The 19,275-nt window shown below is 39.2% G+C and overlaps 1 protein-coding gene across 1 annotated transcript in view; it reads right to left on the minus strand.

Moving 5' to 3' along the window:
- Window positions 1-1,440: 1,440 nt before the first annotated feature.
- The window catches only part of LOC116293808 (uncharacterized), a 31,647-nt gene continuing 13,812 nt past the window's right edge, over window positions 1,441-19,275 (minus strand). The window contains exons 21-44 of the mRNA XM_031701288.2: window positions 18,621-18,722; window positions 18,081-18,248; window positions 17,166-17,249; window positions 16,388-16,464; window positions 16,238-16,296; window positions 15,797-15,852; window positions 15,278-15,420; window positions 14,863-14,966; window positions 14,034-14,177; window positions 13,284-13,324; window positions 12,733-12,853; window positions 12,102-12,218; window positions 10,112-10,248; window positions 9,503-9,722; window positions 8,687-8,932; window positions 7,879-7,950; window positions 7,379-7,635; window positions 6,615-6,748; window positions 5,325-5,438; window positions 5,037-5,164; window positions 4,357-4,439; window positions 4,138-4,228; window positions 3,263-3,403; window positions 1,441-2,656 (exon numbers count right to left, since the gene is read on the minus strand). Of these exons, the coding sequence (XP_031557148.2) occupies window positions 2,414-2,656; window positions 3,263-3,403; window positions 4,138-4,228; window positions 4,357-4,439; window positions 5,037-5,164; window positions 5,325-5,438; window positions 6,615-6,748; window positions 7,379-7,635; window positions 7,879-7,950; window positions 8,687-8,932; window positions 9,503-9,722; window positions 10,112-10,248; window positions 12,102-12,218; window positions 12,733-12,853; window positions 13,284-13,324; window positions 14,034-14,177; window positions 14,863-14,966; window positions 15,278-15,420; window positions 15,797-15,852; window positions 16,238-16,296; window positions 16,388-16,464; window positions 17,166-17,249; window positions 18,081-18,248; window positions 18,621-18,722 (3,082 nt within the window). The 3' untranslated portion in view covers window positions 1,441-2,413. The remainder of the gene's footprint in view (window positions 2,657-3,262; window positions 3,404-4,137; window positions 4,229-4,356; window positions 4,440-5,036; window positions 5,165-5,324; window positions 5,439-6,614; window positions 6,749-7,378; window positions 7,636-7,878; window positions 7,951-8,686; window positions 8,933-9,502; window positions 9,723-10,111; window positions 10,249-12,101; window positions 12,219-12,732; window positions 12,854-13,283; window positions 13,325-14,033; window positions 14,178-14,862; window positions 14,967-15,277; window positions 15,421-15,796; window positions 15,853-16,237; window positions 16,297-16,387; window positions 16,465-17,165; window positions 17,250-18,080; window positions 18,249-18,620; window positions 18,723-19,275) is intronic.

Consider the following 19,275-nt stretch of genomic DNA (forward strand, 5'->3'; position numbering starts at 1 on the left):
TTTTCCAAAAATATGCATTATTTATGAAGGATGCAAAAAAGACCATTTTTGGCCATTTTCGGGCAAAAAGCATGGACTATAGCCCATGGTTTTGATCGATTTTGCATTATTTTCATACCTTTTCCAAAAATATGCATTATTTATGAAGGATGCAAATTAGGTCATTTTTGGACATTTTCGAGCAAAAAGCATGGACTATAGCCCATGGTTTTGATCGATTTTGCATTATTTTCACACCTTTTCCAAAAATATGCATTAATCATGAAGGATGCAAAAAAGGTCATTTTTGGCCATTTTCGAGCAAAAAGCATGGACTATAGCCCATGGTTTTGATCGATTTTGGTCCATTTTCACACCATTTCCAAAAATATGCATTATTAGGAAGGATGCAAAATAGGTCATTTTTGGCCATTTTCGAGCAAAAAGCGTGGACTATAGCCAATGGTTTTGATCGATTTTGTCCATTTTCACAGCTTTTCCAAAAATATGCATTATTTATGAAGGATGCAAAATAGGTCATTTTTAGCCATTTTCGGCCAAAAAGCATGGACTGTAGCCCATGGTTTTGATCGATTTTGCATTATTTTCACACCTTTGCCAAAAATATGAATTATTTCTTAAGGATGCAAAATAGGTCATTTTTGGCCATTTTCGAGCAAAAAGCATGGACTATAGCCCTTGGTTTTCATCGATTTTGGTCCATTTTCACACCATTTCCAAAAATATGCATTATTTAGGAAGGATGCAAAATAGGTCATTTTTGGACATTTTCGAGCAAAAAGCGTGGACTATAGCCCATGGTTTTGATCGATTTTGTCCATTTTCACACCTTTTCCAAAAATATGCATTATTTATGAAGGATGCAAAATAGGTCATTTTTAGCCATTTTCGGCCAAAAAGCATGGACTGTAGCCCATGGTATTGATCGATTTTGCATTATTTTCACACCTTTGCCAAAAATATGAATTATTTCTTAAGGATGCAAAATAGGTCATTTTTAGCCATTTTCGACCAAAAAGCATGGACTATAGCCCATGGTTTTGATCGATTTTGGTCCATTTTCACACCTTTGGAAAAGATATGCATTATTCATGAATGATGCAAAATAGGTCATTTTTGGCCATTTTCGAGCAAATAGCATGGACTATAGCCCATGGTTTTGATCGATTTTGGTCCATTTTCACACCTTTTCCAAAAATATGCATTATTCATGAAGGATGCAAAATAGGTCATTTTTGGCCATTTTCGAGCAAAAAGCATGGACTATAGCCCATGGTTTTGATCGATTTTGGTCCGTTTTCACACCTTTTCCAAAAATATGCATTATTCATGAAGGTGCAAAATAGGTCATTTTTGGATATTCAGTATATTGTAATAGGGAATCTTAAAGTAAAAGAGGATACGTTAGTATAAAAAATATATTTATTCTTTGTCTTAATATATGTGAAATTGATCAGCCTTATTTCCAGTAAATGTTTTCCATTTTAATTTTGAGGTTAAAGTTCTGTTTGTTTTAGATTTTAGGATGAAAGCGATGGGTTTTAAATGCAGCTTTTTACGATAATTGTGTGGTTTGTGTTATTGTTTGATCATGTCTCAAGAGATGTTAAAATTGTATTTTCAACGTCACGTGGCTGAAGTTATCAAAAAGATATCAATATTTGATAACTTTTTACACTCGATGAAGTTTGTTGCTTTACAACTTGATAGTGCAGTTGACGGGCAGATTTACATAATGTAGATGGTGGTCAATGTTCTACACAGCTCAGATATCGTAGGTAAATATCTTTGAAGATAAGTAGGTTGTCACAGTCAGTTGTATAGTCCAATGCTGTAAACAAATACTGCACTAAATTCTCCCAAACTTAGTTATTATACAGACAGATATACACGTTGGAAGTCCTTGTTGACATTTGGTTTGGTGGTTGCAGTCTTTGCTTTAGTCAGTTTTAGTCAATGTTAGTGACAGTTGAATGTCAGACGTCGTAGTTATAAGTTTTGTCGTATTGATTGTCGAAATTTCACCACACCCAAACTTGAACGTTGCGGACATTTTTTGGTGTCAGAAGTTGTTAGAGACTCCTACAATTGGATGTCAGACTTCCAACTTGCGAGTAGTTTATTAGTCGTATGTTGTTGTAGTAGGAAGTCGACTAAGCATGGATTGTATTCAGTAGTGTCCATCACATCCTCAGTTCCACATTATAGACACTGAGATTTTGGTGTCGGAAGTCGTAAAAGACTCTCAAAGTTGGATGTCGTATGTCGCATGTCGCAGTAGGTTGGTTTGTCGTATATTGTCGTAGTATTAAGTCGTAGTAAGTAAAAGTGTAGCTGCATTAGAGTTAGTGTCCAGATTTCATAGAGCGAGTATCAAAAAATTCCTAGACAAAGAATACTAGGACTGGTATGTCTAGGATAGTTGGATCCCGTAGAGATCGAACATCTTGTTTTTGACTAGCACCTTGACTTCTTCAAAGTACTCCAACACCTCATCCAGATCTTCTTTCTTGAGCACGAATATATCGACGTGTGTTGCCGCACGGAAAGATTCACTGCGAGGTGTGGATACAACAAGGCTCTTCTCACCGAAGAAACATCCTTCTTCTAATGTCTCGATGATTTCTGGGGGGTGTTCTTCAGTCACAATCTCAACCTAAAACAAATAATCGAAAATAAACGTTACAAAGTATTGCGAGAGACGCATTGCTGACAAGCAGTTCACAGTAAACGGGATTTAGTGTGTCGATTGCAGAGCATTTTGGGGCTGTTTTAGGAAAGATATTTCTAAGATGGTGTCTATGTCGTCCCCTTAAACAGTCCCACAATGCACTACAATGCCAACACGATCCAGTTTGTCCTCAACCTCGGAATGGCTAATAGAAGTAGTTGTCGCAATAATTTCTCGATATGCAGCTGTGGCATGTAACGCTGCGAACAATGATTTGAGGCGTGTTCGCCAGTATTGGTTTTATATGTTCCCCCAATATTGTATTCGCAAACGATTTCTGTAACTGGTTCAATGCACAAGTAACTTGGGCCATGTTACCAGACATTTACAAATATCGAAAACGATCGCAAAAAGCAAAACAAAATATCTAGTGCGTTTGACTTCTTTAAAAATTAACGATAGCTTTAATTTTTTGCATTGCGCAAAATGCGCAAAACACGCCGCACGTGACAAAAAGAAGCAGAGATTACAGACACTCGCTCTTGTCTGTCCGTAGAGACTGGGTACTAGCTAATTAGCATAATTCCTTACCAGTCCTTTCTTGATGATATACATTTCCTGGCCAATATCTCCTTTACGCACGATGAACTCTTTTGCGTGGAACTTACAAGGTCGAGCCTTGGTGGCTAGAAGACGAATAAATGGCACTTCTGCATCGCTAAATAACGCAATCTAAACGCGAGAAAAAATATAGTTAACATACGAAAATGTCAATTTTACGCATAAGTTGTTATGCCAAGCATTTTGATAGGATGAGAAGCAATTTTGGGCGTTGTGATTGGTTAACAGTGGAGTATAGTCGCACAGTGTCGCGGCTTGAACGTGAAGATGACGTTACAGTCACGTAAGCAGTAAACATCGCGCGCAGTCACTAGCTCAATAGTCATATTCGTAGCGTGAACACCCCCGTGTTATTGCCACATTTCTTTCACTCTGTTGCGCGATCTGATTGGTCCAATGAATGTCCTCAATTCTCTACCGTTACCGTGCCAGTAGGTTTTATTTCAGACCACGTGTCTTTCCCTAGAGTATCATTTCTTTGTTTAACAGTTGTGCATGAGAAGACACATGAATATGAATACAACTCAAACAAAGAATCTTGTTCTCAAGACCACGTGTCATTCCCTTGAGTATCATTTCTTTGTTTAACAGTTGTGCATGAGAAGACACATGAATATGGATACAACTCAAACAAAGAATCTTGTTCTCAAGACCACGTGTCATTCCCTAGAGTATCATTTCTTTGTTTAACAGTTGCACATGAGAAGAAACATGAATATGGATACAACTCAAAAATAGAATCTTGTTCCCAAGAGAATGAATGACACGTGGGCTGAAAACATTACGCCCAAGATAAGGAGGTCTGTATGTTGAAATACTATTAAAAGAATCGTAACTACACTTACGTTCTTGATGATGTCTCCTGTCAATGCATAGGCAAGTTCACCGTTCATGCACTGAGGCATATCGAAGAACAAGCTATCGAATTCAACCCCCCTGGTAAAATAGAAAAATACACACAAATATAAAAAGCGGCTTTCATATGAATGGGAAATGCTACTACCGCACTAAAACAAGTCGTACCACGCCGTGCGGGAAAAAGAGCCGAATTTTCATAAACTTACTTGTTTGTATTCCAGATAAACTGGTAAAAGTTTTTAACGCGATGTTGAAGCGTGGGAGGGATTTCTTGGTCATCCATGTGTGCCTGCGGGAAAAAAACCATTATTTTCATAAACAACGATAGAAACAAAGTCCAAGGTCAAAGCGTGTTTTTGCTAGCAAGAGAAGGTTACATACGAGTACGAGAACATCGCAGGAAACGCAGAGATACGTAGATGTTTTAGCTATGTTTTTAATTCCATGCCTGAGTGCAACGTGTGCCCACGACTTTGAAAGTATATCTTGTATTACAATTACTTTTTTTTAGTATGTATGTTATTTTTCTGTTTATTGAGAATCTGAAGGCCAATAAAGCTGTTAAATAATAATAAATAAATAAATGAATGAATGGATGGATGGATGGATGGATGGATGGATGGATGGAAGGAAGGATGGATGGATGGATGGATGGATGGATGGATGGATGGATGGATGGATGGATGGATGGATGGATGGATGGATGGATGGGTGGGTGGGTGGGTGGGTGGGTGGATGGATGGATGGATGGATGGATGGATGGATGGATGGATGGATGGATGGATGGATGGATGGATGGATGGATGGATGGATGAATGAATGAATGAATAAATGAATAAATGAATAAAAAAGTGTGCTCGCGACTTTGAAAGTAAAGAAAAATTACCTCAATGGCTCCTAGCTTTTCCTCGTACTTTACTCGGCCGATCTCAGCGTTAGCTAATGTTGAAGCGATATTACCAAGGATAAAACCAAACACAAGCTTGCCGATCACCATGACAGAGCTTGCGTACACTACGAGTAAACAACAAGAACAGTCAAGGGTCGTTAAACAACACAGGTAACCCATTTATTTTCACAGGCAGCCCCCAAAAAAGTCTACACAACACAGGTAGCCCAAATAAACAATAAATGATCTCCACAGACTGTAGCCCAAAGAAAATTTTTGTCTTACCCATCTCGACATCATTGTCCGCGTGGACGTCACCGTATCCAGTAGACGTAACCGTGGCAACGACCCAGTAAAGTGCCGTGCTGTATAGACTGATGGCGCTGCTGGTTTCTAGTCCTAAAATGAGGTCGAAAAATAGGATAATTTTTCTGATGAGTGCTCCAGAAAAACAAGCCACGTTCGCAAAGTTTTTGGGATGTCAAATAAAAGATGAATTCAGGGGGGAAGTTAAGGTGGCTGCCTACTTTTGAACGTTCGAATTGAGCCCACGATGTGCGCGCGCTCAAAAACCGCTGAAAAATCTACAAGATTATATTGAAGAACCATACACGTTTTGAGCTTCAACAGGGCAAAACCCTCAAATTTTGCACAGGACTCTCTATTTTTTAATAGCTCATTCGAGAAAACTCCTACAAATCTGGGTTATATCAACATTTTAGAAAAAGTTTAAATCAGTAACACATGAAAAAATAGATTTTTGTAGGGATTTTTGTTCCACTTTATGAGATTTTTTAAGAGCACCGAAACTACAAAATATGACAAATCAATGTATTGTCTTTTTGTCGAAAATATCCATGTATTATTGTAGAATGATTGACTAGCCTTCATTCGTGCAATCACATAGTCTGCAAATAACTATTATCTTATGAATCTTAATTTTTTTCTAATCACTTCCAGTGGCGCAATTTTTACTCCAAAAGTTCGTGCGTAGGCTTCCATTAAATGCTGATTATCTCGAAAACGAGCTCGGGACACCCTATTTTTCTTTCCAGATTTGGAATCAGCATTAAATTTCAATTCGGAAAATCGAAGTTTTAAAAAAAGTTTAAATCAATTTCCAAAAGTAGGCAGTCACCTTAACTATTTAACGTGAGGTGCTTTTTCGGGGGTCGGAGGAGCTGAAGGTGCGCCTACTCTACAACAACCCCCGCCCCCCCCCCCCCCTTATGATAGGACAATGTTTTACCAAATGAACTGGCCAGGTAGCCGTTCCGCGATTGATTGATAGATGATATTAGTAAGATATTAGTAAGTTTTAGCTCGTAATGTTGACTATAGGAGAAATGACATCACATAAAATCGAATAAATGTATAAGGATTTGTATGGGAAAATGTGCTGAATGGCAAAGCCATTGCCAATTCTCCTGTGTTACATGTCATAGGCTAAAGCTTTGTCTTCTTACTAATAGCGAGGTTCTCTTTCCATTTATGATTTCCAATTTGACGCAACTTCTCTTTTTAAAGGGAATAGGGTCACGTGACTTGCTGTTGCAAAAGAACTATCGTGCGTACCTTGAGTAAAGATCCAGGACTCTTCTGGCCAGCACACAGCATCAGGGCAGTCGATAAAATACCATCCACAGGCAAACAGGTGCACCATGAGAATGACATCAAACAGAAGCTTGCTCATGCGAACCTTGAATACACTGTACAATAAACAACATAATTCAAATCAAGAGGATATATCTTTATCGAGAAGGCATGCATTGCGTGACGTTTACCAAACGAATGTGACGTGCCGTGACCGTGACATGACAAAGCACTCTTATTGAATAAGCCATAAAAATACTTTTACCGTGCGGATACTCCAACCGGAAACATTTTGATAATTAACCAATCATATCGTGACATTTAGTTCAATATTCTTAACCAGCCAATCAGATAGCACATCAATATAATAAGGGCGTGAGAACGTGATAATCTGATTGGCTAACCCATGTTATCAGTTCAATCTCTGTCTAGCTTACTGTTATTTGATTGGTCAGTTTTATTCAAGTGTTCCAGGTTAGTGTGTCTGCACAGTAAGAGAAGATATCTTGAATAAGCCTAAGCCTATCGTATTCCTCTGGACAGCGAAGATGGAGGCTTTCAAAAAAGCGGACGCCATTCACACCACACGTCTGTTAATTTTTCGCATGCGCAGTTTTTGAAAACGCTAGTGTGGACGCGAAGTTTTCGATGCGTTTTCGGTGAAACGAAAACGGAGCGTTTCCAAAACGCATTAGTCTGGAAAAGGCATAAGAAATCTGCTAAAACCACATTATTCTAGAACTTACTCGATGTCAAGCTTCTTGCCGTATTCAGTGAAAAACTGCTCCATCCGCACGAGTCTCAACAAGTGAAGAAGCCTAAGGAATGATAGAATCTCGAGTTTTCTGCCCGCGGGTGCAGCCAGTGCAAAGATGTCGATAGGGAAGTTAGCAACCAGGTCGAATCGGAACTTCCCCTTGACGTAATTCATTACCAGGCTCCGGTGGTCGGTAATGACGTCACCGACGTTGTCGACGAAGGCCAGGTGGAAGTTGAAGAATATCTGGAAATGGGAATAGAAAAGATGGGAGAAATAAATGAAAAGTAAATAAGGAGTAAATGAATAAATTAATGGGATATATATATACTGATAATAAAAGAGAAAATGAAAGTACAAATTAGAAATGGATAAGCTGCTAGAAATAAAGGAGAATGAAAACAGAAATTATAGAAAGATGGGAAATGGTGAAAAGTGGAAAAGGTGATCCGAATAAAAGAGAAAGAGAAAGAGAATCGAGAATATTACCTCTAAGTAAAATGACGCTTCACAGACGTAGTCGAAGGTGAGCAGGTACCACGGATGGTCTTGAAATGCGGCCTGGAAAAAGAAAATAGATGTCTTAGTAAAATCATCACCATCGCCACTAGCATTAGAGAACTTGAATCATGTTGGAAGGAGGCTGAACAGACTGTACATTGTGGGGCTGTTAAAGGGACGAAAAAGGTGCCATCTTGAAAGTATGTCCCTCAAAACAGCCCAGAATGCACTGCAATACACCGAATGTACTTGACAAAATTTCAATAGATCGTTTTCTCAAGGTTGTGTGAGCATCCAACTTGACGGGCCACAAAACTGAAAAACGCAAATTCAGTAAAATTGAGAAGCCAGTTTTATATTCAAAGAGGAGAATAATCGATTTTATGAATTCTTATCGAAAACAAATTCATATTATAAAATAACTGTTATGAATGTCGCGTTCTGATTGGTTTGGAGCGCGTGCTTCATGAGAGCACATTGCACGCGCGCGCACTTTCCGTTGCGTTATTCCTCTCTATTATTGTAATTTGTATTTTATAAAAGAAATAAAAAACTTGCTTGCTGTGCTGTGTGCAGTCATAAAGCACTTGGGGGCTGGCAGAACACTCGAGAAGTTCTCCTAACACTTCTCTCGTGTTTTGCCAACCCCCGCGTGCTTTATGACAGCACGCGCGCGCGTTTTCTATTTCTTCAGCAATGCATGATAATACTTGTGTTCTGGCATCGTGGCCCGTCAAGTTCCTTAAATTTGGATGCGCACGCAATCTTGAGAAAACGGTCTATTCCCTTAACGTACCATGTAAGTGATGGTGATACTCGTGGCAAAGATAAGAAGGCAGTTGACGAAGGTGATGATCCTAAGCTTACTATCAGGCATGATCACAAGCCCAGTGATAAGTTCTAATGAACCGGTAAAACAGGTTTTGATGCAACTGGTCTTCTCGTCTGCCGCGTCCTCTACTACAACCGTCGTTTCTGCCGGTTCTTCTTTCTTCGTTTCCTTGGTGTTTTTTCCATCATCGTCTTTAACACTCTCTTTATCCTGCAAGTGGACGTCAAAGAAAATAAAATATAAAATAAAATAAACAAATCATAAATTTATAAATTATAAATTATTTAACAGTGTTTTATCTGTTCACGTGACGTGACATATTTATTGCGTCATTTGTCACGTGTTTTTCATTGGGCATAAAATAAAGCTGACTGTCAAATATTTTGCTGAATGGTTTTAGTATAAGCCTTTTCATAGTTTAAGAATCGATTCCACTGCGCATGCGATTTTATCCCGAATTTCTCACCTTCCTTTGTTTAATTAAGAACAAAAGAAGGTTTAGACAAAAGAAGGTAGAAATTCGGGATAAAATCGCATGCGCAGTGGTATCGATTCTTAAACTGTGAAAAGGCTTATTGGAAAGTGTTGTCACGTGATTTCTCCGTGTGCTACGTGATTTGTGACGTAACCAACAAGATATCTTTTTTTCCTCTCGATCTTAGACAAGCTTCAAATATTGTTATTATTATCATTATTATTATTATTATTATTTAATTTTATCGAAACTCCAAAAGGGGGTGCCTTACCACCCAATGCACCCCCCTGGATCTCCCCTTGTACCTTATTCTCTTCCTCTCGTCTCTTCCTATCTTCCTCCTCTTTCTTCTTCTGGTCTTCTTCCTCCTTCTTCTTGGCAGCGAAAGCAGCAGCTCTCTCCCTGACCATCCTCTGTCTCTCCTCTGCAGTCTCTAAGATTTTCTTCTTGATCAAAGGGTAGTGACTCAGTACCTCGTCAAGGTCAGCTTTGGTCAGTACGAACACATCACAGTTGGTTTTCGTCCTGCGAGAAAAATAACGATGTGATGGGAACCCTGTCTTAGCGAGAAAAAGGTTACAGTAAGTCTTCACCATTGGGAACCTGCTCTTTGATTGCCCCATGGTAAAACACCTCTTTTCTTAGGTTAAGTTTTGTTTACGCGTTCAGAAGACCATTCTATTGTCATTTTTGACCCTATATTTTTTCTAAAACCAATCATGCAATTTGTTGCAAACGGTTGAGAACATTCCACATGAAGGGAAATATGAAAGGAATAAATTTGGGCGCCATGTTTTGTTCGTGAAAATTCCTCTTCTTACAAGATGCATCCCTTTCATGAATATAAGCAACATTCTCAATCCCTCCTTCATGGGATATATTCTGGCCCCGCTTGTAATGTTATCGAGGCCTACCTGATGGAGGCGGTTCTTGGACAGCTAAAGACAATACTGATCTCGCCAAAGAACCTGCCACCTCCCATTGTGTCGAATACGATAGGTCTTTCATGCTCGGAGACCACTTCAACTTGACCCGCATGGATAAAATACATCTAACAGACAAAAAAGACGTGCTGTTAGGGTACAGTTCACGTGATAACTACCTGCCGTCACGTGATTTCGGTACGAACATCACGTGCGTACATTTCATGATTACGTGATCATGTAGGACAGAGTTATCACGTGGGTATATGTTCACGTGATCATGTAGGACAGAGACATCACGTGGGTATATGTGCACGTGATCATGTAGGACAGAGACATCACGTGGGTATATGTTCACGTGATCATGTAGGACAGAGACATCACGTGGGTATATGTTCACGTGATCATGTAGGACAGAGACATCACGTGGGTATATGTTCACGTGATCATGTAGGACAGAGACATCACGTGGGTACATTTCATGTTCACGTGATCATGTAAGACAGAGACATTACTTGGGTACATTTCATGTTCACGTGATCATGTAGGACAGAGACATCACGTGGGTACATTTCATGTTCACGTGATCATGTAAGACAGAGACATTACTTGGGTACATTTCATGTTCACGTGATCATGTAGGACAGAGACATCACGTGGGTACATTTCATGTTCACGTGATCATGTAAGACAGAGACATTACTTGGGTACATTTCATGTTCACGTGATGATGTAAGACAGAGACATCACGTGGGTACATTTCATGTTCACGTGATCATGTAAGACAGAGACATCACGTGGGTACATTTCATGTTCACGTGATCATGTAAGACAGAGACATCACGTGGGTACATTTCATGTTCACGTGATCATGTAAGACAGAGACATCACTTGGGTACATTTCATGTTCACGTGATCATGTAGGACAGAGACATCACGTGGGTACATTTCATGTTCACGTGATCATGTAAGACAGAGACATCACGTGGGTACATTTCATGTTCACGTGATCATGTAAGACAGAGACATCACGTGGGTACATTTCATGTTCACGTGATCATGTAAGACAGAGACATCACGTGGGTACATTTCATGTTCACGTGATCATGTAAGACAGAGACATCACTTGGGTAATTTCATGTTCACGTGATCATGTAAGACAGAGACATCACTTGGGTACATTTCATGTTCACGTGATCATGTAAGACAGAGACATCACGTGGGTACATTTCATGTTCACGTGATCATGTAGAATAGAGACATCACTTGGGTACATTTCATGTTCACGTGATCATGTAAGACAGAGACATCACTTGGGTAATTTCATGTTCACGTGATCATGTAAGACAGAGACATCACTTGGGTAATTTCATGTTCACGTGATCATGTAAGACAGAGACATCACTTGGGTACATTTCATGTTCACGTGATCATGTAAGACAGAGACATCACTTGGGTACATTTCATGTTCACGTGATCATGTAGAATAGAGACATCACGTGAGTACATTTCATGTTCACGTGATCATGTAAGACAGAGACATCACTTGGGTACATTTCATGTTCACGTGATCATGTAAGACAGAGACATCACTTGGGTACATTTCATGTTCACGTGATCATGTAAGACAGAGACATCACGTGGGTACATTTCATGTTCACGTGATCATGTAAGACAGACATTACTTGGGTACATTTCATGTTCACGTGATGATGTAGGACAGAGACATCACGTGGGTACATTTCATGTTCACGTGATCATGTAAGACAGAGACATCACGTGGGTACATTTCATGTTCACGTGATCATGTAAGACAGAGACATCACGTGGGTACATTTCATGTTCACGTGAGTATATAGGACAGAGACATCACGTGGGTACAAACAATGTTCACGTGATCATAATGTCGCGTAATCTTGGAATGCTAAAATCACGTGATGAATATGCTGGCTGATCAAGTGATGTCCATATGTTTACTAACCTCTTGTCCAATGTCGCCTTTCCTCACTACATATTCTTTGGCCAAGAAATACACAGGCTTTATGTACATCGATAACATCTTCAAGAAACCGATTTCCGTCCCTTGGAACAAAGGTACCTACGAAGAAGAAAAAACTGAACAATTATCACGATAACGCGAATTAATTATGGTCATTTCTTTGTCGCCGGCGATGTTGCTTCTGTCAGCGATATCGGGTGTCCGCTAAGCGATGGTTGAGTGCTTTTTTGCGGCTCCTTCTTCGTATACCGGACACATATTTCAACAGAAACAACAAAAGAACCCAAGTTATACAATGGAACAAAGCTAACAAATAATATAAGAGGTTTGTGGGGACACGCAGAAGGATCTCTGCGAGCACACGCGTAACTACAAAAGGAGTATCTGGTTCAGAGGAGAGAAATTTCTTCAGCGCAGACATCAAACATTTTCATACAACAGTATCCAACTGATCTGAAATTATTTTTTTCGTTATGTATATATATTTATTTATTTATTTATTTATTTGGTGGCCTGGAAATCAGAATAAGAGACACCTCCGTTTTGAAAAATTTCACGATTCTGATTGGCTATCATTTTCTCTCAGATCAGCTGGATCTAACAAGTGACAAACCTTCTCTATCATATCCTTGTACACACTAAGTGTTATGTCGGCTTGTAAGGCCAGCGGTATCCCTTGGAAGAGAGAGCTTGGGTCAACACCTCGATTACGAATCCAAATATACTCGTAATGACTGAAATAAAAAACATAACACTGGTTAATCGATAATTAATAGTACGCAAATCAATAGCTACTCGGAATAACGGAGAGTGAGTGAAAAACGCATGCGCAAAATTATACAAACATTGAAGTTAAACTTTGCATTGCAATTATTGTTGGGAAAACAATCGATTAATCGATAATCAGTCGTACGACGCAAATCGATAGGTACTCGGAATACCGAAGAGTGAGTGGAAACATTGAAGTTAAAATTTGTATTGCAATTATTGTTGGGAAAACAATCGATTAATCGATAATCAGTCGTACGCAAATCGATAGGTACTCGGAATACCGAAGAGTGAGTGGAAACATTGAAGTTAAAATTTGTATTGCAACTATCGTTTGGAAAAACAATCGAATCCGCCGACGTAATTGGTCGATAATCGATCGTGCATATTCTTTACCTGATAACACGGTTTCGTAGGTGTTCTGCGATATTCTGGTCCTGCAATAAAATGTTTTATAGACATGAATTCATACGGGTCTATTTTTAAGGTCGAAGAATAGTGATTAGCTTTCTGGTATTTACTTTTAAAATGATTTTTTTTAAATGTTTTCTTCTGTTGAACAGGAACTATAGCGAAGGAGGGGGGAGGGGAGGGGGGAAGGTTCAGGTCCTTCACGTTTTGCTACCGTCCATTACATTTTGTGGTGTTAACCAAGTCGTTTTCGAGTCCAATTAACACCCCCCCCCCCCCTTGACCTACTTTTGAGGATGCTCCGTTGTCCTTGTATAGCAACTTATAATCAAAGTTTCAAAGGTCTTAGTTAAAAAACTCTGGGAATTAAGGATTTGTCTGGTAAGAATGACCATTGATGACAAATGATGGTGATTGATAGGAAATGATGGCAAATGATGGTGACTGATGGTATTAGTCCCCTTCACAGTTCCCTGTGCCATCTTGAAAGGTAGCCATGCCTTTGCATCGAAGCGAGACGAACGGCGAGCTTGCAATGATAGAGACCTGTGAATAATTGTCCAAGGTGTTAAAAAAACGTTTCTATCATTGCAAGCTCACCGTTCGTCTCGCTTAGATGCAAAGGCACGGCTACCTTTCAAGATGGCGCAGGGAACTGTGAAGGGGACTATTGGTGGTAAGTGATGGGAAATGACGAAGATCTCGACAAAATGTTGTTAAAGATAAGCAGTTTACCTCAAGGAAGTTTTTGATGGCACCGAGACGTTCTTGGTAGCGAGCTCTTTGCGCGTCTGCGTTGGCCAAACTAGCGGCGACGGCAGCGATGATGTAACCGTAGAACACGATGCCAATCACCATGCAGAACAAAGAGTATGTCATCTGGAACAATGACAAATAGCAGTTAATTAACAAAAGTAAAACTATCATCGCCATTGTCATTACTATTATTATTATTATTAAGAACATCATCATCATCACTCATCATCGTCAATAACATCATCGATATAGTAATAGTAACATCATCGATAGTAGCATCACCATCATCAACGTTTGTCATCACTATCACCATCAGCATCATCATCATCACCAAGACCATCATCATCCCCATCACCAAGACCATCATCATCATCACTAATCACCACCATCGCCATCACTATCATCATCCCCATCACCATCACCATCCCCATCACCAAGACCATCATCCCCATCACCAAGACCATCATCATCATCACTAATCACCACCATCGCCATCACCATCATCATCCCCATCCCCATCACCATCCCCATCACCAAGACCATCATCATCATCATTACCAAGACCACCATCATCATCACTAATCACCCCCATCAACATCACCATCACCATCACCATCCCCATGCCCATCACCAAGACCATCATCATCACCAAGACCATCATCATCAAACTATCTTCACCATGAACAACATCATTTTCACCCATCATCATCATCAATACTATCATCATAATCATTACTCTCATCATCATTATTATTATCATCATGATTATTACCATATCATATGATAACACTTTAAAAAGCATATTTACCTCGCCAGTAAGGTAAGCGTGCACGTCACCATAACCAACAGAAGCGGTTGTCGCCGCTGCCCAGTAGAAAGTCGTCATGTAACGATGATAAGCAGCGTCGTGCCCTGGTAAAAAAATGCTAAGAATAAGACTTTCCTGTAAGCTAGTTTCATTTAATAATCCTTTTTCAGCCTACACAAGGAGGGTCAACAAGAAAAGTTTGATGGATTGTCATTAGGACATGACGTTCTATCACGTGACGTGTCATGTGATCATTAAGTAGTCTATCACGTGATTGTGAGTTGGTCTGTCACGTGGTCTATCGAATTTATCAAGTGGCTATCGTGATGTCAGATGTGGATCATGTGATGTATCACGTGGTCGGTCACATGACTGACAATACAAGCTGAAACAGCAATAGTTTGAAATATCTTACCTATTTCATGAATTACATTCTTGACCCAAGAGTCGCTCTTACACTCATGTGTGCCATCATCCTGACCAACACATGAGATAACAAGCCACCCACAGGCCACGTAGTGCGTAAACAGACCCATGTACACCGCAAACTTGAATTTTCTAAAATTATTGGTCAAACACAAATATCAGACAGAATGCGTGACGTAGTGTGTCACGCAACATGACTTCTTGTTGATAATCTTAATTTTTGATCTTCACAGAATGGAGGTTTTCCTTTCATATTTAATAATCCACTTCCGAAATATGCTTAGCTTGTCACGCTCAAAGGTTTCAATGCAAGTCTTTGTGCATAATGCTCAGTGATTCGTGAAAGGAGAAAAGAATAAATTTAATTTCGCACGAAGCCTCGTACTAAAACCTTTGTGCTTGACAAGCGAAGCATATTTCGAGAGTGGACGATTAAATATGAAAGTAAACCCTCTATTCTGTGAAGGTCAAAAATTTGCTGGTTTGGGGTTCCTGTGGATTTTTTTACCTGTAAAAGTTTTCGGATTTTCCAAGACGACCTTCCATGAATCCAAAAAACAGCGCCTATAAGGAAAATATGATCAGTTTATGCAAAGACAATATAGAACCTATGAGGTATGTATGATGAGGGTGGTTAATATAAGTTAGGCGAGGTTAAAATCGAGACAATGTTGGTCAGCGGTCCTGCCCAAGTAGCAGTAGTTGGGGGGACCCGGAAGGATTTGCAGGGTGGGACATACACATGACATCTAACCTTTTGCCCCGTTATGTCTGATCATTGGGGGTCAAGCAATTAATTAATTGCCAAGCTCATCTCTTGGCAGTGAGTTTAACAAGTATTTAGATGGAAATATTTTGTGTTGTGATTCATTTTCAATTATGATTTTGTAAAAATGAACACATCTGCTAAGCTGTTATAATTCTTATTTTTAATTTATTTTTTACTCACGATTTTGTAGATATGGAGGCATCTGTTCAGCCTTGCAAAGGCCAGGATACGCAACACTCCTGGAGAGAACGAACCGAATTTTTTTGTTAAATCAGAATTCCTTCAATATTTTCATGAGAGTGAATCCAAACAAGCTACAGTAATCCTTACCGTACTGCTCAGGCCAGATAGCAAGCACGATAATATCGGTTGGCAGACAGCAAAACAAATCCAAGAAAAAGTTAGTTCTGCGATAAAACGATAAAGATAAAAATGGTTATTCTAGTTTTCGGTTGAGCTAAAGCAGTTGTCTTGTAAGCTTTATAGGCAGTACGCAAATTAAGTCCATGGAGAAATGTTGCCCATTACTCCACCAACGGTCATCCTGATTTCCATTAAATAAATATAGCCCATTATTAGTAAGCACTAAAATATGCAAATTAAGCCCGTAATGGGGAGAAATGTTGCCCTTTACTCCACCAATGGTCATCCTGATTGCCATTAAATAAATATAGCCCATTACTAGTAAACACTAAAATATGCAAATTAAGCCCATATTGTGGAGAAATGTTGCCCTTTACTCCACCAATGGTCATCCTAATTTCCGTTAAATAAATATAGCCCATTACTAGTAAGCACTAAAATATGCAAATTAAGCCCATATTGGGGAGAAATGTTGCTCTTTACTCCACCAATGGTCATCCTGATTGCCATTAAATAAATATAGCCCATTACTAGTAAGCACTAAAATATGCAAATTAAGCCCATATTGGCGGGAGAAATGTTGCTCTTTACTCCACCAATGGTCATCCTGATTGCCATTAAATAAATATAGCCCATTACTAGTAAGCACTAAAATATGCAAATTAAGCCCATATTAGGGAGCAATCTTGCCCTCTCCCTCCCTTTATCTTGGTCAAATACGAGTTAGACAAAACTACAAGGATACCTTAAGTAGTTCTTTGCTGTCATCACAGGATGGGTCACGAGGATGTTATTGTCGTTGTAGAATCCCACGTGGAACTTGATGTATCTATGGAAACATGGTGAAAATTTGAACAGAAAACTCTATTTAAATATATCATCAATTGATATAGAATATTATAAAGAAATGCTTCTTAATATTTATCTTTTAGTAAATGATGACAAATAATAGTAAATGGTGGTAAGTGATGGCAAATGATGGTAAGTGTTGGCAAATGATAGCAAATGTTGGTAAGGGATGGCAGATGATGATGGTAAGTGATGGTAAATTATGGCAAATGATGGGGTTTGATGGAAAATTATGGCAAATGATGGGGTTTGATGGAAAATTATAGCAAATGATGGGGTTTGATGGAAAATTATGGCAAATGATGGGGTTTGATGGAAAATTATGGCAAATGATGGGGTTTGATGGAAAATTATGGCAAACGATGGGGTTTGATGGAAAATTATGGCAAATGATGGGGTTTGATGGAAAATTATGGCAAATGATGGGGCTTGATGGAAAATTATGGCAAATGATGGGGTTTGATGGAAAGTTATGGCAAATGATGGGGTTTGATGGAAAATCATGGCAAATGATGGGGTTTGATGGAAAATTATGGCAAATGATGGGGTTTGATGGAAAATTATGGTAAATAATGGGGTTTGATGGAAAATTATGGCAAATGATGGGGTTTAATGGAAAATTATGGCAAATGATGGGGTTTGATGGAAAATTATGGTAAATGATGGGGTTTGATGGAAAATCATGGTAAATGATGGGGTTTGATGCAAAATTATGGCAAATGATGGTAAGTGATGGCAAATAATGGGGTTTGATGAAAAATTATGGTAAATACTGAGACGAGATGTTGGCTATTGACCCAAAGATACTTACATATCAACCAAAAACATGACATCAAAGATGTAGTTGAGGATCCACAGAGGGATATCAACGTGAAGAACAGCTGCTTGGAGCCCCAAGGTGACCATGTAGATCCCAGCAATAAAGATGGTCGTTGCTTGCCACACTCTGAACCACGTGCGAGTTGGTACAATCCCCTTCCTGGAAAATACAAGACAATGAAAAAAATACTTCTGTGAGGACAACTTAGACTTCACGTCTTTTCTTGTCTCGTGCTAAATGTTCATCAGCTGAATCACAAGTTTTCAATAGAATTCTTTCTGGCTGACAGCACATGGTGTTCAGTGTTTGATCACCATGTGGAGCAGATAATGGGATGTAAAGTCTTTCATCAGCAGATTTAAACCCAGCCATTGAGATTCACTTGATTCTTTTTATGATTCTTATTCAAATTTTAGACGTGTAACACGGATAAAAAAGGGAAGAAAATCTCAAGAGAATAAAAACTGTGGAAAAAACATTTTGACTAAATTCCAGGCAAGAAAAAAGAAAGAAATAGTAAATGAAAGTTACCTCATGAGAAAGAAAGAGAAAATCCTGGCCAGAGGTGAAAGTTCACGATATGGCCTTTTAATTTCTTCCTCGACATCAATATGATTCAAGATCGCTAACTCACTGCAAAAGAACATACATGAACAATCAACCTTGAACAACATAATGACAGGTTAAGGTAAATGCACTGAAAGCATAGTAAGTAAGTATATAGCAACTCTGGGACAAGTGCATGACCAGTGCGTGACAAGGAAAGCCAAGTTTGTGCATTCCTCCAGCTTCGAATGTCTTTCCTCACACTTATCATAAAATGCCCGCACAGCATGTGTCTGCATAAGTCAGCATTGCAAAGGAAAATGGGTTCAATATGCCTCTTTATAGGGGTTTTGCACCACCACGTGACGGCAGCCATGTTGTGATGGCAGGAACAATACAGTCGTTTTAAATGTGAAACAATTAAATTTCCAAGAGCAAAGGGATTTTATTGTTCTGCCATCTAACCACAGGAAACCCAAGCAGTATTATGGGATGGGCACGTGATGGTGCAAAACCTCTACTAACTTGGTGTAATGTTTTCCGATTTCAGACCACGTGTCAATCTCTTAAGCATAAGATCCTTTGTTTGAGTTTTGTATCCATATTCATGTGTCTTTTCATATGCAACCGTTAAACAAAG

This window comes from Actinia tenebrosa, unplaced genomic scaffold (genome assembly GCF_029948245.1).
Source record: "Actinia tenebrosa isolate PJP-AT-01 unplaced genomic scaffold, QUT_ActTen_1.0 PGA_scaffold14__42_contigs__length_11649687, whole genome shotgun sequence".
NCBI lineage: Eukaryota > Metazoa > Cnidaria > Anthozoa > Actiniaria > Actiniidae > Actinia > Actinia tenebrosa.